The sequence below is a fragment of the Aulonocara stuartgranti genome (genome assembly GCF_965226115.1).
Source record: "Aulonocara stuartgranti genome assembly, chromosome: 20".
NCBI lineage: Eukaryota > Metazoa > Chordata > Actinopteri > Cichliformes > Cichlidae > Aulonocara > Aulonocara stuartgranti.
In genome coordinates, this window is record NC_138956.1 from 37,864,638 (window position 1) to 37,889,885 (window position 25,248).

Genomic DNA, 25,248 nt, shown 5'->3' on the forward strand with positions numbered 1-25,248 from the left:
CTCAAGTCAAGTCTCAAGTAATGTCAGGCAAGTCAGAGTCGAGTCTCAAGTCACTGGTGTAAAAGTCCGAGTCAAGTCACAAGTCTGAAACTTTGAATTTCAAGTCCTTTCGAGTCTTTAAAAAAAAAACACGAAAAAATAATGTTGCAGTTATGCTAAATGTAAATATTAGACCATGTAATTTTAAATCTGTGTTTTTCTCAACACATGACAAAATAGTGAACTTAGAAAATATACACAAATTGTGAAATTGCACCTCTTTAAAATGCAGCTCAATTAAACCTAGCTCCTAGAATAATTTTCACCGACAGTTCTGAGATAAGCTGCATGTTATTCTTGGATGCGGTTGTAGGACCGGCTTTAAAATCGCATGACAAAAATATCATACATATTAAAAAAACTGAATCACCAACGTAGCCTGGACAACATTTGCTAGTTAGATGAAGTCAGCTATCTCATCGTAGCATATTTATATGCATATTTATAATCATACGGTTCTTGGAGTGAGTGCATACACTCATGAAGTTTAGTAACTTCAGGTCACTGCAACAAGCCCAGGTACAGTTTACCGACGGATGGGTACAGGACCTTGAAATGCACCGTGTAGAACGAAAGACCATCGTACGTATCATAAGTTTACCAGTCTCACAAATCGTCGTCATAAATACACATTCGTTAACCGTTTATTAATAGGACCTTTGAGCTCAACGGTAATTAATTAGTAGTGGAAATAATTTCTGGTACCTGAAGGAAACGGTTTCCAGGGCCTAATCCGTGGATCGACTTCCTTCGAGGCGTGGACGTCTATCAGCAGAGAATGTCCCTTAGTCTGTAACACAGTCAAATATATTCTCAAGTAATATTCAAGCATGCCATTCAGTGTGTTAGTACGAGCTCGGGAGCAGCTTGGGAGAACAAGAAAACAGAGACTGCTTTAGATTGTCTTCCCAAAGTGACTCAACTTTATTCACAAGTACAACAGTTTATATAGAGGGTAAAATTCATGAGACAGCAGATTATCAGTTTAAACCAGTACAGACCAAGATAAGGCAGCGTCTTCCTGCCCTTGGGTGAAGAAGCATCCTTTGTGTAGTTTATCAGTTCAGCTACAATTGTGATTATCTCAGCGACATATTTTCAAGGCACAAAACGAAGAGTTCTTACATTAGTGAAATCTGAAACAAACCATTTGGCCTCAACAGGCGTCTAAAAGATTAAGAAACTAATGTAGCTGAGGGAGTGATCTCTGTGGTATTTCAACCTTGTACCAGCCTGTGATTCTCACACATCAATTCTTGGGTCAAAGAGAAAAATAACTAAAACAAAGGGGCCTTATTGAATGACAGAGTTTTCCTGCATAATGTCACTATAAAACAATATCCAGTAAATGCTCCCATGGTACTAAAATACCTAACAGTACCCATCACAGAAATGTAGCAGTGACAATAATACTGTATGCTGTAATCGTACTGGGCAATTAGTGATACAAAAAACCTGTTTTATCCTGTGAATAAAAGCATATGTTTTTGTCAATGTACCATAATAACAGAAGCGAAACGCAATATTGTGTCAGGATAATTCACTATTTATGCACAATAAACAAAGGAGCATAGCGCGACAATTTCTGTTCAGCGCCAGACTTGCTTGTAACCTATATCACCAGTTATGTTATGAAAATGACGCATTAACTACAACAGCAGACTGACCTTTGTGTAAATGCTTGGAGCAGACTAACCTGTGAGCTGGAGTGTTCTGGGACGTTATATTTGGTCTTTGAATGGCTGCAATCCAGTCGCGTCTTTGTTACTTCGGAAACATGGCTCGAACAATTTCTCTTCAAAGACGTAATCCGATAACAACCGATCTCTTTACCCGTCGGCTTCCCGTGGCTGTCATGCGACCGGCTATTGCAGTTAATAATACAACAGCTTCTTGACATTTTTGTGTTTCTTTTTATCGCTGTGTGACTGATTTTAATTGAAAGCCTGCGTGCGCTAGTACCGCTTGCCACGAGTTCCCAGAATCCTTTGCGGTTCTACCCGTGAATGACGTCACATTTTCAATCTCTATATAATATGCATGTTAAATTTTATATTTGGGGTAAAATATCAAGTCTTTTCAAGTAAACCGGTTCAAGTCCAATTCAAGTCCCAAGTCATTGGTGTAAAAGTCCAAGTCAAGTCACAAGTCTTAGAACATTTTTTCAAGTCAAGTCTAAAGTCATAAAATTAATGACTCGAGTCTGACTCGAGTCCAAGTCATGTGACTCGAGTCCACACCTCTGCCTGTGACTCACAGCAATGGTCCCGGATAGATTTGAAAACGGTGTTTTCGTCTGCAAACGCTCCGCGTCCACACTACCATTTTCAGTCGTTGTCACAGAGTTGTGCGTCCACATTGAAACGGTCGAAAACGCTTACGTTCCAGTCCTGCGCATGCGTGAAACGAGTTTCGACCTGCCTCGTTTGGCTGTCTGCCGTTTATTTACTTTCCGGCTCTTTGAAACGTGGCGGCAAAATGTGGAGGAAAAGCAGCGAGTTTTTAAACAGACTAACAATGAGGTGCAGTTGTTGCTGCGACAACACTAAAGTATAAAGTTGCAAAAGCGAGTGAGAATGAAAGAATTTGAAGAAAAGCTGGAGCACCTACAGACTGACATTAATCTTTAACAGGGCTGTCAAACAAAACAACTGCTGTATAATGAACTCCGCTATCTTTGTTTAATTGGTCACATGACTGCATCACATGACTAAAATGCCCAGTTTGATAATAAAATGAATGAACGGTGCAGCCAGTGATTCCTCTCACCTGGTAGAAAGGCGGAGCCACGGCCCGGGCCGCGGTGGAGGAGAACAGCTCCTCGAAGCAGCCGGTGACCTGGAAAAAGTGCAGCATGGAAACAAATGAGGCCTCGGTGCGGCGGAGCAGAACATTGTTTGTCTTTCCTGCGTTTCATAGAGACGCGCAGAGATGAGCAACGCTCACACAAACCTTTCACTGCCGGCCAGAAAAGCCCGCGTCAGGGTTTCTGCCGCCGTCACAGCAGATTTCTCCACGCAGCGGGACCGCTTCACCCTCAGCCTAACCACAGACTGTAAATAAAAGATGGAGGCTATCGCCGTGACAGCCAGCACTCTTAATCTGATCTGAAAACACCGAGGACGGATGGCTCCATCCAGCAGGCCTCCTCATCACAAACCGAGTCTGTGCCCGCTCTGGCCTTAGTCCAGCTCATCACACGTACGTCATGTGACACACTTTTGCCTTCACACTCACACAGCCCAGGTAAGGGATGAAAGCTGCTCATTTACCTGAGCACCAACACTGCTCCACAGACTCACTTTACCTGTCGGTAGGCGGTTCAGAGACCTCACCTTGTCAGGTAAATCTGAGGCGTGACCAGCTGTTCATGCTAGTTGACACGGGGTATTCATGGGGGTCAGCGAGGCCCCTCTAAAACGCCCGAAAATACGTGTTTGGAATCTGTACTTCGATGGGTGAAAGTTTAAGACAAACACATTAAATATTTCTAAATCAGTTAATCACAAAAACAACCTGGGCCTGTCTGCGTGCGATCCTGAGCCTCCATCCTCTCACGCACGCTGAAGCTTCCATCGTTTAACGAAAACGTAGCTGATGATGTCATAAAGTCTTCATCATTTATGTGACTGAAGCTGTGTGACAAAGATGAGCTGAGCCCACAGCACCGCTTCATGAACGATCAGTCAGCTGATCTCCACACTCGCACCTGATCAGCAATAATCCAGCTACAGTAATCTGAGTATTTGTTAATATGACAGATTAGAGGCTGCTGCTGATGTCACAGTAATAACGTGCAGTGCTGCGGGCTTTCAGGTGACGTGTTATCGATCCTGAAGCAGTTTCTATGAAATCAGGGTTTGAGTTTATCGCCCTGAGGAGGAGCAGGAGGAGCAGGAGGAGGTGTTTGTCCGTCCTGTACTGAGGCCAATGAAGCATCGCCTCCTCACCCTGATGTCACCTGGAGGCTGAACAAACACACAGAGCGTCGGGATGCACTCGACTTTATTTCGTTTGCAGTGACAAAGTGAGAAAGGTTAAGAAAAGCCTGTGGCAGCGCCACCTTCAGGCTGAATACAAACACATTACAAATGTTAAAAACAAACAGAGCTTATCGGCTGCTTTTATTTTTTTATTTTTGGTCATTAATTTAAAAAGTGAGGTTACAGGAACAGAACACGCAGCCACACTACGACACGTACAAAAGGAAAAAAAGAAACTAAGGCTGTAAACGGGACTTCCTCCCGTCACCTAGCGTTGGCTGATGGTTCGATTCCCCCCAATCAGGTGTGGTGGCAAGACCGAGAGAGACCGTGGGATCACGAGGAGACGGGGCTTCCCGCGTCGCTGCTCTCGCTCGCCTGCCGCTGCATCACCATCTCCCGGGCGACACAGGTGATCTGACCGTTAGTCACCACACCAGATATCCCCGCCCTGCCAGGAAGAGAGCGGCGTTAACCAAGTCAGACCATCGCTGCTAATAAAGTTTATTTATGTGCGTGTGTGTCCATACTTGTGCTGCGCCTCCTCAGTCAGTGGGGTCATCCCCGGCTGCTTCCCGAAGAAGAAAGTGGACCACCAGTGGCCGGAGTCCTGCTTGGGCAGTCCTGTGGACAGAGTCCAACATTCAGACACGACAGCAGCGTTTAACCGTGAAAGGACTGCTGCGCTTCCCGCCGTCACAGCGGCGACGTTAACCTCGCTCACAAGAAAAAGTCAAACTTTCTGAACACAAACGTGAAAACTAATGAAATCAAACTTTTCCAGCCATCTACAGGCGGAAGCAGTTCACACGTCAGCCTGACCAGCTGATGGATCACATGATCACTGACTGACGCCGCTCACACAAGTTTAAACGAGTTTCAAACTGGTCAGTTATTTTATAACAAAGACGTTTCTATGGCAACAGGAAAAGAAAGCAGGAAATGACTGCATCAGACCTTCATAAAGTCTCGGTGAGTCCGAGCACCGCCCTGGTTTCTGAGACACACACACACACTCTCCCAGCTCTGTTCTTGAAAGTAGGTGAAAGGGGAAACTGGGTGTGTTCAGTTCACTCTGAGCGTGTGTGCGTCTGTGCGAGCTCCCTGGCGACATGCGTGTGCTGTGGTGATGAAGAGCAGCACTCTCACATGAGCTGTAATTCAACAAACCGGATCAGACCGGTCTCTGAGCCCCACAGTCTCCCAAACTGAGGCTGAGGGAGGAAGAACTGAGCATGCTCAGAGACAAACATCTGCATCAGCTCACGTGGGCGTCGCTTCAGGACACAAAGTTCCTGCCAGAAGAGCCGCCGCTTAACTCACTCAGTGTGCGAGCGAGTGGGTGGAGCATCTCAGAAAGCCCCGACTGCTGCATTTTAAACCGCATGATGTCGGCACAAGAAACGCGACAGAATGCTCCCACGCCACCAGACTCCCGGCCCCGCCCTGTCCCACTGTGCACTGACCCGGATGGTGAGGGATGACCTCGCCGCTGTACTCCGAACTGCCACACGAGCTGCTGCTGGACGTAGAGCCGATGCGCCCTGCCGGACACAAACCTCGGGTTAGTCTCCACCTCACACCTCGCTGACTGTAACCTGCCAACTCTTCTTCGTGCGATACTCACTTCGGTAGTAATCAGTGGTCGCCACGAGAGACCCTCCTGCTGGGATAGCTGCCATTGTTGGGCCGTTGGTCGCTGTACACTGTGCTGATGGAACCCTGCAGGGGACAAAACAAACAGGAAGTAATCACACCAATGACCTGCAGTCACCATTTCAGTCATTAAAGCAGTGACAGAGTCACGTGACCATGTCCTGACAGTTTGTTTACATGTGCTCCTCTGTTTTCTTTCTCCAACCAATCAGATCGTCCTGTGGGCAGGACTTCACGCATCCATTAAAAATACACACCAGTGATGGAGAAGCACTGATGATAATGAACACACTGCTCGCTGTGCTCACTGTTGACATTAAACAGAAAGCCAATAACAGATTACGGTTACTACTGTAATTCAGAGGATTACACGAGAAAATAAAGATTACTGTGTAATCTGTGTGCAGAATCTGACCAATCGCTGCCTCTATGGAAACAAAAAGGTATATAAACACAAACGCCATCAATCATCCCTGCATCAGTGTCTGTGAAGCATCACTTCCTGTGTCCATAGATATTATTACTCCAATAATCACCATCACAGAGGCTGCTCTGCTGTGTGAGTGACACCCGAACCTGTCCCACCGTAAACAAGGCCAGCTAGGAACCAAACATCCCCTCCCACAAAGGGCTTAAACATGATTCCTGCCTGTGCTTACACGGGACACGTGAGCGTGCAGCTCATTGATCATCTGTTCATCAATAAAGCCTGACGTCAAAGAGCAGCTGCAGAGACATCAGGCCGACATCAAGAGTGCATCACAGGATCTTGTTTTTATTCTACACAGGCGTAAACCTGCCACAGCAGCCTAACAGTGTGAGGCGAAACCCGCCTGCAGACAATATAACAGTACATGAAAGCATCACGGTCACTCTGCAGCCTCGCGTGCTGCACGTACACACGTCCACGGCAATGACGTCATCCCAGCCGGGCTTGTTTACAACTAACGGTCACTGCAGCAGACCGACATCTTGACGTGAATCCGCCCCATCGGGGTCACCCTGCAAACGGCCCGGTGGGAGAAAAGACCCCGGGGGAAGGAGGGGGGGCACACGGAGGATGTCCCGGAGGACATTTTGTTTCCGATTAATCCGCCTTTAACGGCCCGACAGCCCCCCGCTGCTCCCACGGCAACACCGAGAGAGACGTAACGGTTAGCATAACGGGGACAGAAAGGCTTCGGGACGAGATGGGGACGTGAAACCATCGAAAATGCCCACTTTGTGCCGGAAACGGCCGTCACAGGCACCGCTAACCACCATTTTCTAACCGCTCGTCGCGGTCGGTAGCCTCACCTTGTGCGGACCCAGACGTGCTTGATGTTCGGGAGCACTCCCTTCGATCAGTCGGCGAGGCTGGGGGAGTGAACGCTAGGCAACGGGGCCCATTTGAAAAGAAGTTTTGGGTAAATGTGACCCTCCAAGGCCCGAGCGAGTTCCGACGATGCTGCGGTATGCGGAGGAACGGGCAGCTCCCGCCTTTATACTGGACATGACGTACCCCAGTGGGAGGCGGGACGAACAAAGGCTCCGTCCTCACCGCTTCCCCCTTTCCCTAAAAAAACACCCCGTTGAAGTCGCGTCAGCGCTGAATCAGCGGGTTTCCATGGAAACATCACTGAAACAAAATTTCAACATTTGCATCACAAAATACCGGCACACCGAGACCGGCGCGTGTATCTCCCTGTAAGCCTCAGTACAAGCTCACTTTACATGCGTTCATTTCATTTCCGTTGAGGCTGTAACCGTTAACACGACGCTCGTTTTCCTGCACTTCTCTTTGTTCTCTGCGCTACCAGCAGCCTCCAGCGCCCTCTGCCGGTAATAATAATAATAATCATACATTTTATTGTATTATTGAGGCGCCTTTCAGACCCTCAAGGTCACCTTACAGTAGCACGTAAACAATACCATAAAAAACTTTTTTTTTTAAAGAAATCCCAGTAAAAACTACAAATAAAAACACAGTAAACTACATTATGACTAAAACCTGTTTAATGGGGGTGACTCGGTAACTGACTCAGTAAACTGGAGAAAAAAGGAGGTCATGACGCTGATGCAGTTTAGAGTTTTTTTGCTCAGTTTTTATATTTGCTTTTATACTTTTATGACTGTTTATGTCTAAATTTTATCTACCATGTTTGCTATATATACATATTTTACTGTAGTACTTGAGGTCAGTTCTGCTGATTTTAAATGTAGGTGTCTCTCATCTGAGAGCCTCGACAGTGGCACAGCTTTATCTCACCTGTCTGTGGTCAGGTTCGTAGGAGAACAGGAACGAGTGATTGTGCAAAACGTTCGTTGTCGGCAGGATTCGAACCTGCGCGGGGAGACCCCAATGGATTTCTAGTCCATCGCCTTAACCACTCGGCCACGACAACCTACCTACCTACCTCCTGCCGCCGCCTACACCTGTCACTCTACAGGTGTGGTTCTCATATGACCCGTACTGATACAGAACGGGGAAGAGTGACCACTTTAATACTACGAACATGATTGTTTCACGTTACTATTTAAGCCTGATTGTGACCATTCACGGTAACTCTCCCTGGTGGTCTAGTGGTTAGGATTCGGCGCTCTCACCGCCGCGGCCCGGGTTCGATTCCCGGTCAGGGAACGCCCTTTTTCTGAAAACCGAAGCGTGCATTCACACGTAGCGTTTTGTGGGAGAAACGTTTCGTCACTCATCCAAGTGACTTCTTCAGTCTCACCTGACTGCAGGTTTCCCCAAATCTTATAAACAGTACATTTGCATAATGACTGAAACCAGCCCACTGAAGGGACAATGGGCCGGGAGGTCAGTTCCTTAATCATAATTATGCTAATTCTCATGACCACTGATCAACAACCACTGATCAAAGATTCACTTTCCTGGATGATTGAGAATGCATCAAGACGAAAATCTGTAAACATATTTAACCTTCAGTGACCTCAGCCTCTGTCACCTATGCTGTTTGCATACAGAATAGAATATGCATGCAGCTTATTTTTTAAAAGCTGACGTTTTCTCATATTGAAACCCAAAAACCGTCAGATTGACTTCCTGTTCAGCCCCAGGTGTCATAGTTGACTCTAAACTCAGGAAATTTAGCAACCCAGGAGATGGTCATGGCTTTATTTCTCTAACTTTGCAGCCTTCATCTGAATTTAAATCAGTTAAATTCAGCAATACTTTTCCATGAATTCAGAAAAAGGAGAGCCTCAAATCCAGAATCAAACTTTAATTAATGTTTATTCAATTTACAGATTGTAAAGATGTGTCAGTAAATTTATGCACAGCAGTGAAGTGAAGAGATCACAGGGCACATTTCATTTAAAGGAATGCTTTATTGATATCCAAACATTTACAATAAACCAAAATGTTTTTAATTAATTCACCATAAGCTTCCAAATCTGATCCCTTTAACGATCTACATGAGAGAGGCCCCGGACCCGAATAAAGCTGAAAGTTCTCAGTGAGCATGCTCGTGGTGTGCTGCACGTCCCAAAACTAAGAAGTCACTCACTCCATCCATCATCTACTCTCCAAAACAAACTGCTCATGTGCAGCTTTCAAGGAGGAAAATCCATTTAGTTTCAAAATCGCATTTTTCTCACACTGACGAGCTCCTTTCCCCTGTGCATAAGAAAAATGTGATTCTTTTATTAAGTAAATGACTTCAGGAGTATTTCTTGTAGTGTGCAGAAGTTTGTTTAATCTTGGCAAAGCGCAGAGACACTCGAGGAGATCCAGAGACACAAAGAAAGAGTCTGTAACAGATATTTCAGGATTGGCAACTGATGACATTTTACAAAGAAGAAACTACCTCAGAAAAGCAAAGGAAAGAAAATCAGGAAGCAGCTAACAAATCATCTTCATCGTCTACCATAATGATCAACACAAAGAATAAGGACGCACGCAGGAGGCAGGACAGCCGCGGGCAGCAGAAACACCTACAGCGGAGACCCGCAAGACTGATGACAGGTCTCCCTCTCAGGTGTACTCACACGTGGCGGCACGCCTCAATGACCACTTCCTGTCACAGAGCAGTCGGACGCCACAGGAGCAGGATGTCTTATTAACGAGCTCGTCAGCACTTCCTGTAGCGGGCAGGAGTGATGTTGGCAAAGCACACAAAGATTGGCACGGTACTTCATGGCGTTTTACAAATAATGAAAAAAAACCTGAAAAGTCAGTTGTTCGCGCCCCGTGTGAGTACACCACAAACACCCGGGCGTCCCGTCCTTCACCAAACCCAGAGTAGAAGAAGAAGAAAAACCAAAGGGCGAGGGGTGGGCGTGTCCCGCGGCTGGATCAGAGAGCGGGCGAAGCTTTTAACGCGAGTAAGGCCGACTGAGAAGCGGTGACATTCAGCAGGTAGCGTTCGCGGCGAAGCATCGTTGAAGCGTCGGCTGCGCCCCGACGGCGACGCCAGTTTCACTAACAGGAAGCTGCGTTTTCAGCGACACGCCTGTGAACCGGAGACAGTTTGGTTACCTGTGTTGGTACGCGCCGATAGAAGTTACGTAAAAACGTCTGCAAAGCTGTAAAAGAGTTCAGAGAATACAAAATGGCTGAAGGACTTTTTTACACAGCGGGGGTTTCAGGTGGGATGTGCGTGTACGTGGAGAAGGTCGAGGAGGGCGGGGGTTCCCGGGTCCTGACCCCGCCCATCCTCGCAGGTATATAGCGCTAACCTGTACACCTGCCTGCGTTTACACAGAGCGCGGCGGGGGGCGCTGTGCAGCGTGTGCTCACAGTGTGAATGCAGAGAAAGAAGAGAGCACGCTCACCCACAGAGGCCCATATAGTCCTCCTCCACCTGCAGAAGCCCCGCCTCCAAAGCTACACCTGCAGGAGGTTTGCGTGTTTGTTTTTTGGATGCGTATGAACACTTGGGGGGGGGGGGGGGTCAAGTTTCAGAAGATGACATCTTTTAGCGCCTGGTGTTTAGCCGGGTGGCCTCTGAAACATTGATGGGTTTGAAACAGAGGCGGGGCTCGGGGGCGGGGCTGTGCACTCTGCCACCAGCTACAGAGCGAGCTGCTGAGGTGGAGGTGGAGGTGTGGCTCTGCGACGAGGTGGTAACAGTACAGTCTAAGGTCGTGAAGAAGGTGGCGGCGAGGAGGTGGTGGAGGAGGGAGCGAGTGTTCAGAAAGATGGGTTCTCCTGAGTGGGGGTGGTGTCGGTGGGGGAGCTGACGGCGTCTCCATTTCCTCTCTGACCGACGACCTTATACTGAAGAGAGAGAGGAAGAGGAAACAGCTGAGGGTCAGTGATGCGGTTAGCGCGTCCCTTCATCAGCTTCCTGTTTACTCTGTTTAAAGCCTCGTCTTCATTTTAAAACCTTCCTTCAGACACAAACCTGAAACTAAAGAAAAGCTGACTTCCTGTCCCACACTCACGGAGCACCGTGAGCAAAAACATGCAAAGAAGAAGAAACTAATCGACACTGGACACAGAACATGCTGCCACCTTGTGGTGAAACTCTGCATTAACCTTTGACCTTTGCTCGTCCTGCAGATATCTGAACTCAATGTTCAACTTTGATCCTTTTCCAAACACTAAACTTTGCTGCAGACCTCTGCTCACCTTCAGGTTCCCCATTTTATCCTCAAAGGACTTGAAGGTTGGAGAGTTTCTGCGGAGCAGAGACACGAGGTTAGAGTCAGAATAACACCGCCACATCAAATCTAACAAACATCACATTTCTTTAATAACAACGCCAAATCCAAACGTCAGGATGCCGTGTGAATAAAAACTGAATGTGATGATCTGCAAGTCTCATAAATCCAGATTTGATTCACAGAAAACATTTAAAGGAGAAAATGAACCATTTCAATAAAGTTTGACTTTGATGGCGGCAGCACGTGCGTCAAAGTTGGGACGGGTCGACAAAACGCTGAAAACTGAGAAGAGAAACAGCCGGAGGAAGATTTATCAGCTGATCAGGTGTCCTGTGTGTTGTGTCTTTCTGGCTGCTGTTACAACCAAATTTCCCCTTGTGGGACAATTAAAGGATTATTCTATTCTATTCGATTCTATTCTGTCAGCAGCTGGGTCACATGATCGGGCAGAGCTTCACCAACCTACAGCAATCCTCACTGTGAACATGACATCATCAGCATACTCAGAGGAATCTCTGTGCGCGGGGACGATAACCTTCAAACGCCGCTCTGTGATCAATCAGTGCACGGGCTCAGGAACGCTTCCAGAAACCGCCGTATGCGAGCAGCTCGGCGTGCAGTCCACACGTGCAGGTTACAGCTCCATCACACGGAGGAGAACCACGCGTGACCACGATGGAGAAATGGCGCCATCTGCTCTGGACTCCTTTAAGACTGATCTGAGGTCAGACCCGTCATGTTTTATGTTTTATTGTGAATAAAATGTGAGTTTCTGAGATCTGCAGACTCACAGCAGCCCGACGTTTTGGGCCATAGACCTGATAAAATATTCAATCATGAAATAAAAGCAGCTTTAATAAAAACAAACAATGTACACATGTTTGTATCGTTTGTGTTTCACTGCAGACGAGCTGCGACTGGAAAGAACAAACAAAGAAAAACAGCCACCGCAGCAAAGTTTCATTATGTCACCGCAGCGTCAAACTTCAACACAATAACAACTAAAATCAAAAACTTTCATGTTGCCACGGAAACATCAGATCAGCTGATGGCAGAGTCGAATAAATGTATTCGAATAAAAGTAGCCAATAAAAACTCCACCTCATTTCCCCACATCAAACGCCCCCAGGTTTGAACGCCTTCAGTGAGCTGATGTTAGCGAGCACAGACAGGTACAGGTGTGTGTGTTACGTTACCTCATGGCGGGCATACTTATCGAGTGGCGAATGGAATAGTTGCTACTTTGAATGCGTTAAAGAGAAGAGACAGAAAAGCAAGTGTTACAATGCAGGAAGCAGTGACACGCACGCACACACACAGCTGTTAAATCAGCTGTCACAGCCTGCAGAGCAGTCTGACGCTGAAAGAACTGAGTTTTTCAAACATCCTCTGCACAGCTGGAACGCCCAGCGTCGTTTCTTTAACTCGTTTACTTTATTTTCAGCTCATATCATCGAAACGTCTTCCTGTCAGGCTGGCCAATCAGAGCACAGCACTTTAAACTGGCGCTGATACATGAACATACAGAACCATCAAACTGAAATGAAGCTGTCTCCACAGCAACCTGAGCCTAGCATCACTACAAACGTTGAATTCAACTTTATTGACACAACACAAAGTCACAACAGCAGTCCCCTTGAGGCACTTTAAAGGGTCACCTGACTTCTTAGTGGACCAGTGTTGCGTTTACATAATTACAGGTCATGTGACTGACCGTGTGAGGATGACAACATGTGGAGGCTTACCTAAAGGAGTTAGAGAACGGCAGAGCTCTGCGGGTCAGACCAAGGCAGCGGTAAGAAGGAGAGAGAGAGAGAGCGTGAGGCCACACCCACACACACACACACACACACACACAGTGAGCTACAGGGATTAAACTGCAGAGTGGAGGGGGCCGCGTCCCACTGCTGCTTTACTCACACTCAGCACTGAAGCTGGGTAACGACCCAATCACAGCAGTGAAGCTGCAGGTGGGCAGGACGCGACCGGAGATGAAGTCAGAGCTGCAGGAAGAAACGCGTGGCCGGGTTTAACCTGGTGACGGTCTGAGGCGGGCCTCGTCCTCGCCAACGCGGGGGCTCAGAGAGCGCGTTGGCGAGGACGGGACAGGGTTGATGCTGTGAGCCACGTTAACGGGCCGTCGCCCGAGCAGTGCTCGCACTCTGTCACTCGGGGAGCTAAACCCACAGCAGGAGAGGCGTGCAGACCCAACACACCACCTGATTTAAACGATCCACAGACTCGTCACCAGGTTGCCTAGCAGGGGACGGTGTAAGGATGGGTCCACACGTCCCCGCTGACATTTGTTCCTGCAGCTGAGCCGGCGCGGTGGCCATGTTGGCTCTGTCGCACTGTACCTCATGTCGCCGATCTTCTTGCTGAGGGCCGTGCTCATTGTACTCAGAGCCGCGGTCGTCTTCTGTCCGGCCTGGGAAAGCGTCTCCTGAGTCTTCTTGTACCTGCAGAGAGGAGGAGCACAGAAACAGAGGCGTTAGTGTTGAGCTGCAGCGCCACAGACACACAAACGCACCAGTGTTAGTGTTCACACAGACCAGCCGCGACACACAGCAAGTTAAACACAGCAGAGCGTCCTCCCTCTGGAACAAACTGGAAACAGGAACAAGAACCCAGGAGTGTTAGCAGGCACCAGTCAGCCGGCAGGAAGAGCTTATTTCAGTCTCGCCTCACAGCACGAGGAAAACATGACAGGGAGACCGATGGCTGGTCACGACCAGCGGCGAGCCGAGCGCGTTACAGCGAACAGAGCCACACTACTGGTTTGATGATGTGAGAGACCTGAGATGCAACAGCGTCCAGCAGAGGCAGCAGTGAGTCCGTGCCTCAGACTCATGTTACAGCCTGACGGTCCGTGGATCCTCCTCCGTAACACAGCTTTAAAGGGCATCGTGCTCGTGCTGCCGGAGCCCTTTTAATGAGGTCATGTGACCAATAAGATGGCTGCTGTGAGGTCACTGTAACAGAGCGCTGAGGAAGGCGGAGCTCCGCTTTAAGGATTTTATGTTGATGTTACTGATCAGCAGGTGTGATGCTCCCGTACGTCGCTGTCCGCCCTTTCATCCAAACACGAAACAACAAGGGCCAACTTTGATCCTGCAGACCGCAGAGCGAGCTCGCAGCGGCTGTGTCCATCTGCGGTCCCGAGACAAGAACCTCAGGTTTATCGGGTCCAGACTGAGGACGCTTCCAGACAGAAAACGTCCAGCAGCTAACAAAGCAGCACACCACCTGTGGAGGCTCTTCGGCCAAACGCATGCAGGAGCTCAGAAACGCAGGGGCTGAAGTTCAAATGGATCAGAGACCGGATCTATAACTCGCCTAACAGCAGTTTACCGACGGCTTCGCCTGACCAGCTGTGAAAACAACAGGAAGTCAGCGGCTTGTTTTCATTGCTGCAGTCGAGCTCCCGTTTACCTCCAAACACCTCTGATCCCAGCACGGACAGGACGACGCGTGCGGCAAGCAGAACACGCCGTGCTCTCGCTGCTTCCACGCACAGCAGGCGTCTGTCAACACTACAGTAACGCAGCAGCACGATTGAAGCACGTGAAAAGTTCAGAGCTGGATTGTTACTTGCAGAAAGTAACTTGGTTACTTTTGGGGGGGAAAAACATTTTTAGAGTAACAGCACTGACAGCTGCGGCTCGGGAGGACCAGCGGCTCGTTGGTGGTTCGATCCCCGGCTACTCTACTCTGCATCTCAACGTAACCCCCAGACCCAGGCCTCTGTGAGGTCCACCAATAGGAGCACAAAAATCTCAGCCCCACACACACACACACACACGGGCGGCCGACAGCTTCAGCTCCACGCCGGCTTCACTCTGAACGTCAGCCAGGACGCACAGCCAGGAACAACAGGAAAACTGTGTCAGTCTGGAAAAGCAGTCGCAACATTAGGTCATCAGGCAAAGCAGCATCTGTGACCTTTGACCTCCACCAAGGAGCAGCACAAGATGAAGGAGGATTATGATAAACTGTGAATCATGCAAAGCTACTCTACTACAACCCAAGAAGAAAGACGAGGAGCTGGAAACGAGCACACAGGTCTGAGTTTGTTGCTTTTTGGTTCCAGTTTTCTTTCTCAACCCACCATCACAGCTTCAATAACACTTCCTGTAACCCAGGGGTGGGAACTCCAGGCCTCGAGCTTTATCACCCTGGGTCGGCACACCTGGGTCAAATGATCAGTTCAGTTCCAGGCCTCTGCAGAACTTCACGACATGTTGAGGAGGTCGTTTAGCCATTTAAATCAGCTGACATGTCTGAAAACCTGCAGGACGCCGGCCCTCGAGGCCTGGAGCCCCCCGGCGCCCCGCCCCTGCTGTAACCCTAATATTAATAAAACATTTAACCCTATGATGTCATCTTCTGCTTTTTTTTTTTAAACTGTTGAACCTCTGCACTGTTGCTTTTTCCAAAACAGACTGGGAGCTGACGATGACGCCGTAAACAAAGAGCTCCAGGTTCCTGCTCGCAGCTCTGCGTGTGCGCCGCTGTGTGGCGCGTTGGAGGGTCGCTCTGGACGAGCTGATAGTTACTCCACCTGAGAATAAATGCCACTGTGTCCGTGTGACACTTACTGTAATCAATGATCCCTGCCAGACGTGCATGGCGGTGGCGCTTCACTTCCTGTCAGCTTTGACTGTTTGAACGCTCTGCATGACGTCTGTTTTAGATTAATAACTGGAGAAAACGTGGTCAGCATCGACAGGGCCTGAATATTTTTGGTTCAAACACTGAAGACGATGAAAAGTGTAACGAGGAGGCTTCAGCTGCGTCCACAGCAGAAAACGTCTCCTCGTCTCGTTAGCAACAGCTCCACCGCCGTGGCACCACAGAAGCAAAAGGAAAACAGAAAACTTCCACAAATCCCAAAGTGAAAGAAACCTTAACTCATCTACAGACAGACAAGAGCACAAAGACGAAGGTCAACTCACGCGTCGGAGTGGGTAATGTCATCCAAAGTGGCCGAGGCAGACAGATATCTGAAGACACAACAGCAGGAAAAATCACACAGAGACACTCACAGCACACGTCAGCTGAAAACGTCCAAAACATGCTAGAAGCTGCCGCTGTGTGCGGCCGGACAGGAACGCCGACTCTCCTGAGCACACGGAGGAGGTTTAAAAACGCCGCCGCCGTGGATTCAGAGCTGCACGTTCATATAACACGTTGATGGAAAAGAATATTCACATGTAATACAGATCTGCAACATAAAAACCTCCAGCTGAAAAGAAGCCGTCACAGATGAACAGCAGTCACACAGTCAGCACATCCGTGTTGGCGGCGGTCCGCTGCGAGGGGCGGGGCGTAAAGCGAGGTTGCAGGTACACGGGTAAACACTCAGACCTCACAGAGCAGGGAGAGGATCAGCGTGGAGTTCACAGGAGTCACACAGCCACGCAGCTGAGGGCGGAGCCAGGAAACAGGAACGCCGCCCTGACCGAGGAACCTACAGGTGTGTGCGCCTGTGTGTGTGTGTGTGTGTGTGCTGACTGTGTTGCTGTTCGAATAATTGTTGTGAAGTAGCTGTAGGCCTGTCGTGATGACCTTTGACCTAGCCCACCAATCAGAAACGGGCCTGTGCAGGTCCCGGTTTAAACAGCCAATCACAATGAGCCGTATCCTGTGTCCACTAACATTCAAACACCTGCACTGGTGAAGCTGCTATTGTGGTTGCCATGGTGATGAGACTTTTGGCCGCACCGCTCAAACCCGAGACCGGAGCTGTGAGCGTCAGGAAGGAGGCCGTCTCTGCTTCCCTCGTGGTCAGCGTCCACTCAGTCCACAGTCACAGAAACGTGCGTGTTGGTGATCACATGATGCCATGGAGTTAAAACTGGACTCAGGGTCATTTTAATCAGCTCACCGAACATTTCACCCATTTATCTGAAGCTCTGCGATAAATATTAACCGCAGGGACAGGCTCCACCCCCCGCCAACCTGATAAGGATCAGAGGACGGATGGATGATGTGATGATATTTAAACTTTGATCTGTGAAACATGACACGGTGAGCTGCAGCATAAGGTCGAATCCAACGCACAGCAGACTCCTGTTGTGCAACAATCCGATTCTGACCTCGCAGACAGCCTGAGTTATTTTTACAGAAACCGGAGCCGCCCCGCGAGGCCAGCCTCCGCCCACAACTGTCCCCTCCCACTGCACGGGCCACATCAACCCAAACGGCTCCGTCTCCACCGCCTCCGGTTTACTTTGAGACAAGACGCTCAGTCAGCTGATCCACAAAACGAGGAAACGGGAAAAAAAGAGAACATCTAAAAATATTCATGCGGCCGTGACGTGTTCATAACTCACAGCGTCTGCGCGCCCCTCACCCGCCTGCCCGTCTTCCTGGATATCACGTATCATGTGACTAAGCAAAACACCGTCTCTTCCCCTCCTCCTCTCTCGCATTCCTTTCCTCCCACTCGTTCCTGCAGCAGCGAGTCCGAGCTGTCCGTGTGGTTGCAGACACGTTTCCAGCTGCATTAGAGTAAAATCCACGCTGACTGCACGTCTGCGGCAGACGAACGACCACAAACTAACACCGACAGCGCTCGCCGACGTGCTGGTGTATTTCTGCGAGCAGAACAAACACCAGAAACCTGCCGGTGCAGCAGCGCCGCCCCGTCAGGTCACGCCAACTATCCGAGCGAGCTCGCCAATCCGGTTCATTACAGAGGCGGAACCTGGAAACTTCCAGCAGCCTCAGGCCTCAGCAGCCGGGCGGGAACGCTGCGATTCACAGCGTGTCTTTGCTCTGCTGGCACAGAAACGTGTCCCTCGGACTGACCCAGACTGGAAGTCGTTTCAGGGGTCAGCCGGGATCGCCCGGGGTCAGATGGCGTGCTTGAGGCTCTGAGTGATGCAGCAATTCTGCACATGCTCATTGGGAACGACTCATCCTCTGTGGGGTCTCCAACTCCACGTGTCCGGGAGCGCTGTCACCTTTAACAGGGTTTTTGGACGTTAACGTCAACCGTAAAAACACCCGTGGCGCCAACGCCAAGGTGTGTCTGCGACGGAAGCCGCTGGCCTCGGGAGACACAGGCCTGCAGCTGCATGGTGAATAACCACGGTCCGACAAACGAGTCGCGTTTTACCGTCACTGGGTTTGACTTTGAAACGTTTCAAAGCTCTGTCCTGCCTCGCCTTATAAATCAAGCGCACCCATCTCCATGACGGCACGGCAGCGTTTTCTCCCCACGAGCTCCCAGCGCGTCTACTCCAGCTACAGCCACAAGTCAAACCAACGTGGCTTCCAATCACCAGCAAAGACCTTCATCGGTTCAATAGCTGCCTTTTACTGAATGAAAAAACAAACATGTAATTATCAGCACAATAGTTACACATGGAAGTGTGACCACGCCTCCTTTAGAGGAGGTGCGCTTGATTTCTAACAGCGGGGAACAATGAATGACTGACTGCAGTGAACAGCCTGTAACTCAGACAGCAGAGGGGGGAAGGCTGTTTGAAGAAGCCAAAAATACGGAGGAAGACTGATGCTGAGAGGAAGCAGGAGAGGACACCGTCACATCTGGAGGCAAAGACACCTGATCTCTGAGAGGGGAAGTGAAGAAATACACTGAACCTTTAGCTCCTCCACAGAGAATCTGATAACCAAACACACTCGGGTGAGTGAGGCATGCAGCTCAGGCTGCTGTGGTCAGGACGCCCACACCAAATCCCACCTCAGTGCTACCTCACAGCAGAGCACTCACTCCAGCAGTTGCTCTGTCCGCTGACACCACGGTGCATGATGCTAGCATCACAGACTCACACTCAGTCCTCAGTAACTGGAGCTCAGCCTTCTTCCTGGTCTGTTAGTACAGAAACGTCACAGCAGCCATGTTATCGGTCACATGATGTCATTAAAAATGCTCCGACAGCACAAACACGGTGCAGAGGTCCGGCTCAGGGACCTGAGACCGAGCAGACAGCTGCAGGTGAGCCTGAGCAGCTCCCACACTAGACCGCTGAAATGTTCACGCACACGTTAGAAGCTGGGTGCCAAAGTCAGAGCGTGAGAGCGCAAACAGAGCGAGCAGCGAGCACGGCGTCGACTCACAGATCTGAACGGGTCACCCGCTCGTTCCACTCGCCCAGCGTCTCAGCCGTTCTCACGTAGCTGGAAACACACACAGGACGGCGTCAGCTCAGCCTGAATCACACTTCAGTATAACCCCTCCTGTCATCCTGCAGCTCTGTCTGAAACAAGCTCCGCCCCTTATAGACCCACTTTCTGCTGATTGGCTGCCCCTCACTAACAGAAGGTTAGACAGCAGTGACTTCTCCTTCCTTCAGAAAAGCTTTGCTGCCATTAAAGCGCAGAGCGCCGCTGCGTCTGAGCGCGTCAGAGATGAAACTGTCTCTGCAGCTTCCGTTTCATCTGAACGATGCAACGTGAAACCGGATGGGTCAGTCTGCAGCTCGTTACTACCGGCGCCCGCAGGGACTCGCACACACCCTCTCGCATCCTGTGCCAGAAGCTCGTCTATCAGCAGGTGCTCCCTGCACATCCTCAGGATCACACCTCCTCCTCAGCATCAGGAGGTGGGATCCAAACCAGGTGAAGCTGGACTCTATGTGCAGATGTGGCTGTGCCACAAGCCGAGGCCTTCAACTTGTTCAGTTTCTTCTTTGCAAACCAATCAGGATCCACAGACTCGGGCTGAACCTCCAGCCTCGGTGAAGCGAGCCTCCGACTGCTGAACAGTACTCATGCTTCAACAGCTCGTCTCCTCACCTGTGGGGACCTCCCAGCCTGACAGCCTCGGGGTTCAGTCCACATCGTGGCAAACCAGATACAGCTTTGGTGACGGTGGAAGGAAAAACTCCCTTTTAACAGGAAGAAACCTCTGACAGAACCAGCTGAGGAAGCCAAAGCCATCAAACACATGAATTTAGGCTAATTAAACGCGACGCCATCCAGAACAAATCAATGTTTGCATGAGTCCAACCTTCGGTCCTCTTGTTATTCAGAGCTGAGCTGAAGGCTGTGAGCGATATCTGCTGGGACTGAATGGAGCCTTTATTTAGTCTAAGCTGTGGAGAACATTTGAAACGTAAAGCACCGAGATATACGAAAGCTCTCCGAGGACAGCCTAACCTCCCGGCGCATTCACAGATACGTACGCGTTGGAGGTCTGCACGTCCTGCCAGCTCCTCGTGAGGTTCTGCCTGAGTTCGTTGAGCGGGTTGAGGCCGAGTTTCCTCTTCAGCTCTGCGGCGTGTCTCTCTTTTGCGCACAAAACCTGCCGCAGGGTGTTGATCTCCTCCTCCACCTGAAACACATTCACAGACTTTCTTAAAACAGGAGCTTTAAATCCAACTCCACAGAAAGTCACGTTATTTGATGGAGAGACCGTAAACACCACCATCCTTATTCACCCCCACCCCTCAAACTGTTTTCTGGAGGCTTGGAGAAAGCTGCGTTCACACAGGAAGGAAGAAAACAAACACACACTGGCAACACAAAGGGGGCGGGGCAAATAAAATTGTTCTCAACTGTAGCGACTACCAGTGAGAGCTCAGGATACTGCTGACTGACTGATGAAGTGGTAGTAAGTACATTAGAAGGTTACCTAGGTAACCAGCACCCGGTCCATTAGCGACCGCCGAGTCCGGGCGTCTGATCTCAATATAAAAAAAAAAATTTAAAAAAAAAAAACAGGCTCAAGTGGCGATCGTGGCTCAAGAGTTGGCAGTTCATCTTGTAATCACAAGGTTGCCGGTTCGAGCCCCGGCTCAGACAGTCGCAGCCGTTGTGTCCTTGGGCAAGACACTTCACCCGTTGCCTACTGGTGGTGGTCAGAGGGCCCGGTGGCGCCAGTGTCCGGCAGCCTCGCCTCTGTCAGTGCGCCCCAGGGTGGCTGTGGCTACAATGTAGCTTGCCATCACCAGTGTGTGAATGTGTGTGTGAATGGGTGGATGACTGGATATGTAAAGCGCTTTGGGGTCGCTATACAAACACAGGCCATTTACCATTTTTATTTCAGGCTCAAGTAACGGTTTAACCGCAGAGGCCGTGGCGTAAACGCAGCGCTCATGATGTCATGACAGTCACAGGATCAGAGGGTTAAATTAAACAGCTGCTCAGTGAAACCTTTCGCTGTAATCAGTCACCTGACACTTCATTTCAAAACTCCTGAGCTCCAGTTTTGGATCCAAACACTGCAAACTAACACTTAAAGAAGCCCCGCCCCCACCACACAGGTGCTGTCGAGCACCTGGGATCTCAGCAGGTGTGGTGTGTACCTTGGTGAGCTCGGTGCGGAGCTCCTCCGCCTCCTCCTCCGTCAGGCCAGGTGGAGGAGGGTTGGCTGGGTTCCCCATAGCGCCCTCCACGGGCACGTCGGACAGGCTGTCTGTGCGATCCACGCCGAGAGCTTTGTTAGGAGAGTTCAGGTTGATATCTGAGAGGAGGAAGAGGAGGAGGCGGGATTAGAGACACTGAGACAATGCTGAAAGCAACAGAGGCGCGCGCACACACGCGCACACACACACACAGGAAAAGGCGAGTGCTGGCGGCAGCTGATATCAAACAGGAAGTGGCAGCAGCTGCTGCGAACACCGCCACACTGAGAAAGAAACTGAGTCATGCTGGAACAGAAGGACTGGTTCTGATGGGCGTAGCAGCCTGTGGACCAGTGCGGTCCAACACGGAGGACCTCTGGCGGTGGACGTGAGTCAGCAGGAAACGCTGGCGACCCCGGTCAGACCGGCAAATGGTAAAAATCAGCAGGATGACCCTGTGACCTCCACCACCTCCACCCGTTTCATTTAAACCAGGATCCACACTTGAGAAAAAAAATCTCACTGATGACCGACTGTAGAGACGACACAGACCACCATAATGGTGACCTCGCAGGTGTGTCAGCCAATGAGCAATGGCCTCAACGCAGGTTTACCCGCATTTCCAGCACAGCCAGCTGGGCCCCAATAAATCCTGACTCACGGTCGAAGAGCAGATTATTGTACGATTGTGCGTCCGTCTGAGCCCGCCTTTGTCACAGACTTTACTGGGCGGGGGTGTGTCGATGGACAGATGGCAGTCAAAGCGATTCTTACCCAGCGTCCCCCGGTGCATTAAAGTAACGCTGTCCCTGTGCTGACAGTCATAATGCATTAAATCAGGTTTCACATCGCACAAACACCCTTTAGTGTGTGTGTGTCTGCGCAGCTACACTGACCCGAGTGTGCAGGATTCAGCCTCGGAATTACAGCCCAGCATTTCAAAATAATAGACAACATCTGCAATTATAGAGGCACAAAAACACCACACAATGTTCTCTCGATGCTCGCCGGCATCATTCATGTCGTTACTGAAGGACGTCCTTCCACACTTCCTGGTTACAGCAGCGCTGACACAGCGTTACAGCCGGACCCTCGGCACAGGCCGCATGCAAGCACCTGGGCAGCGCCTTCAAAGGAACATTTAATCACAGTAAAAATGACCTTCTCGTGTTTACGTGAATGCCATAGCAACAACATCACCGTTCATGTGACATACAAAAATGGTCCTGCTAGTGTCACAGGTGGGGGTGGGGCTACAGTATTAATCTATGACTGACAAACCCCCCACTCTAATTTTGAAAGTTGAGTCGCTGCTATAGGGGCGTTCCCAGTTTACATCACTGCAGCGGGAGTAACAAATAAAATCAAAGTTTCTTCCACCTCCACGTTTGCTTACACCACCTGACCCAAAATGGTCAAAACATTAAGAACCCCCAAAGGATTTTACTGACCTAACACAGCAGGGACCAGACATCAGACCCTGGAATATTTCAGGTAACTCTGACAGGGTCAGGTGGGAAGCATCAGGTGACGCTGCCTCAAAGGGTTTCTCGACAGTGTCATCACTGTGGGTCTGTTCCCGCACATCCCTCCATGATCCCCTGAAGAAGAGTCATTTCCTAATCCTTCATGCTTCCGGCTGCGGTCTCACTTCCTCACTGCCCTCACAGAGAAACCGTGTGTGTGTGTGCGCGTTATCAGCTTCATCATCTGATGTGGCAGCGGTCTGACGAGTCTGCAGACGCTGAGCCGTGTCCTGCATGTGAACCACACCTTCCTTACACTTCTGCTGATAACACAACACAACAGCTGCTGCCTCGCCCTGTGAGCCAGCAGCGACCGAGCCTCGTTACTGAAGGCCGACCCAAAGCAGTCAGCAAACCTCTTCCTGCTTCATCGGGTAGTTACTGCGGGGTCACTCCACAGACTCGGACGTCCCTCTTTATCCGCCCTGCTGCGCACAGACGAGAGGCAGCAGTAACCTCTGCTCTGAAAACGTCCATTAGAGCTGCAGAGCAGCGCGGGGAGTTCACAGAGAGAGGGCCTGCAGGAGCCGACCGAGGCGTCATCAGGTCACCTCGGATCCTATTGGCTCAAGCATTGACGCAAGACACGTCTGTCCCGTTTATTCCTCACGTTCTGGGGTTGTCTTACTGAAAACAAGCGTCTTCACCTGAACTGATGTTGAACGTTTAACAAATCTGGGTTTTTTGAGCTCGAGTAAATTTAATCCCACTGACAGAAAGGTGCACGTGCTGGCTTTATTAAAAGCAGATGATCAATAGGAAGTCATTTCCTTTTTGTCCTGAAACCTGAATTCACGCCTCACCTTAAAATAAAGACAAAGCTCCCTTCACAGTCTGACTAAATGCTGCTTTTAAGGCTGACCTATTCTGCACTTTTTCTACTCTTCCAGCTGTATGATGTCATCACGACAAACAAAAGCTCCACCCACCTGCTGTTTAAAACTTCCCTTTGTAAGGCTTATTCTGATTTGTGAATCATGCTAAGCCACCCTGGCAGTGTGAGAGAACACAGCCTGATTCAGCTGTAAACACAGCGTCAACACAACATGAAGCTGTCAGTCTGAAAAGTCAGTGATGACACAGCAGCAACTAGCATGCTAACAGCCAGTTAGCTGTGTCCACCTGACAGGAGGGGTCGGTGACTCACTCAGGTGAGGCTCCAGGTAAATACAGGAGCCTCTGCTGCTGCGTTTGTGGCAGCCAGCCAATCCTACCTGGAGTCTGAGCTGGTTAAACACGTCGGCAGTGTCCGTGTCCGTAAACACGGAGCTCCGTTTTTAATATGATTCAAGTTCCACTCAGCGGCTAACCCACAAACCCGAGCTCAGAGCCCGGGAACCGGGCCTGTGGCCAATGTTCGGTGATCTCCCAGCTTCGTACAATCAAACCGGGCTCACACAGTGGGCTGTCGGCCGTTTATGACCGATTAAAGTGGCTAAAGTATCCGCTGAGAGCCGCTCTGCGCACTCTCACACTCGGCTAGGCTAGGCTAGCTCCGTGCTAGGCTAACACTCAGCGTTACCTTGGCTGGCGGGGTCCATGGCGTCGCTCTCTCGCGGATTAAACTCCTCTTTCGAAGATTTAAAGTTTCAGGTGGAGCGCAGCGGACAGCAGAGCGGCACACTGAGCACAAACCGTCCACACTACAGCTTCGCTGACAGAAAGTCGTCGACAAGAACACACGGGGAGCAGCAGTCGTTTATCCCACGGTCCGTGATATTAACGCCAAACAACAGAGGCACATCCGGCGGGGAATTTCAAAATATTACGTTAGTGCCTGGAGGCGATGACTGGGAAATATTTATTGATAAGATAAGATAAGATAAGATAAGATAACCTTTATTAGTCCCACACGTGGGAAATTTGTTTTGTCACAGCAGGAAGTGGACAGTGCAAAAGTTATGAGGCAAAAATTAGAATACAATAAGAATAAATACAGTACACAGCTGTACAGAATAGAATAAAATAAAATACTATATACAGTAGAATAAAATAGAATAAAAATATACAATAAGATAAAAATAGAATACAAATACAAATACTATATACAACTGAGTAAAAATACAACGATGACAGAAAGGATTATTGCACTTAGTGTTATTGCACATGTATGGATGT

The 25,248-nt window shown here is 49.6% G+C and overlaps 3 protein-coding genes across 7 annotated transcripts in view; all 3 read right to left on the reverse strand.

The window, feature by feature from the left end:
- Positions 1-761, reverse strand: part of LOC309697690 (uncharacterized protein) — a gene marked incomplete at its 3' end in the record, with an annotated part of 36,545 nt that extends 35,784 nt beyond the window's left edge. Inside the window, exon 1 of the mRNA XM_082519804.1 lies at positions 745-761. The remainder of the gene's footprint in view (positions 1-744) is intronic.
- A 3,266-nt stretch (positions 762-4,027) lies between these two features.
- Positions 4,028-7,161, reverse strand: ppdpfb (pancreatic progenitor cell differentiation and proliferation factor b). Its single transcript, XM_082520086.1, has 5 exons — positions 6,975-7,161; positions 5,650-5,744; positions 5,489-5,566; positions 4,553-4,646; positions 4,028-4,473 (listed from the first exon to the last, which is right to left on the reverse strand). The coding sequence occupies exons 2-5, from the start codon at positions 5,702-5,704 to the stop codon at positions 4,359-4,361; spliced, it is 342 nt and encodes a 113-aa protein (XP_082376212.1). The 5' UTR covers positions 5,705-5,744; positions 6,975-7,161; the 3' UTR covers positions 4,028-4,358.
- A 1,827-nt stretch (positions 7,162-8,988) lies between these two features.
- Positions 8,989-24,874, reverse strand: tpd52l2b (tpd52 like 2b). 5 transcript variants are annotated; one of them, XM_082520066.1, is made up of 9 exons: positions 24,653-24,874; positions 21,566-21,723; positions 20,444-20,592; positions 16,244-16,291; positions 13,646-13,747; positions 13,034-13,060; positions 12,485-12,526; positions 11,254-11,302; positions 8,989-10,899 (listed from the first exon to the last, which is right to left on the reverse strand). In XM_082520066.1, exons 1-9 carry the CDS (start codon positions 24,669-24,671, stop codon positions 10,813-10,815), a joined length of 681 nt encoding a protein of 226 aa, XP_082376192.1. In that variant the 5' UTR covers positions 24,672-24,874; the 3' UTR covers positions 8,989-10,812. The 5 variants fall into 5 exon arrangements, with proteins under 5 accessions (XP_082376192.1, XP_082376191.1, XP_082376193.1 ...); XM_082520065.1 differs by having other exon boundaries at positions 12,485-12,529; XM_082520067.1 differs by lacking the exon at positions 16,244-16,291 and having other exon boundaries at positions 12,485-12,529.
- Between the last annotated feature and the right edge of the window lie 374 nt (positions 24,875-25,248).

Excerpts from the sequence above, each read along its gene's own strand:
- tpd52l2b (XM_082520065.1), bottom strand. Across the intron at positions 16,292-20,443 it reads GACGTGCAGACCTCCAACGC|ATATCTGTCTGCCTCGGCCA; the intron begins GTACGTATCTGT and ends TTGTGTCTTCAG. Across the intron at positions 12,530-13,033 it reads CCGTTCTCTAACTCCTTTAG|TAGCAACTATTCCATTCGCC; the intron begins GTAAGCCTCCAC and ends ACGCATTCAAAG.
- ppdpfb (XM_082520086.1), bottom strand. The coding sequence starts at position 5,704 with ATGGCAGCTATCCCAGCAGGAGGGTCTCTCGTGGCGACCACTGATTAC. Across the intron at positions 5,567-5,649 it reads GACCACTGATTACTACCGAA|GGCGCATCGGCTCTACGTCC; the intron begins GTGAGTATCGCA and ends TGTGTCCGGCAG. Across the intron at positions 4,647-5,488 it reads GGTCATCCCTCACCATCCGG|GACTGCCCAAGCAGGACTCC; the intron begins GTCAGTGCACAG and ends CTCTGTCCACAG.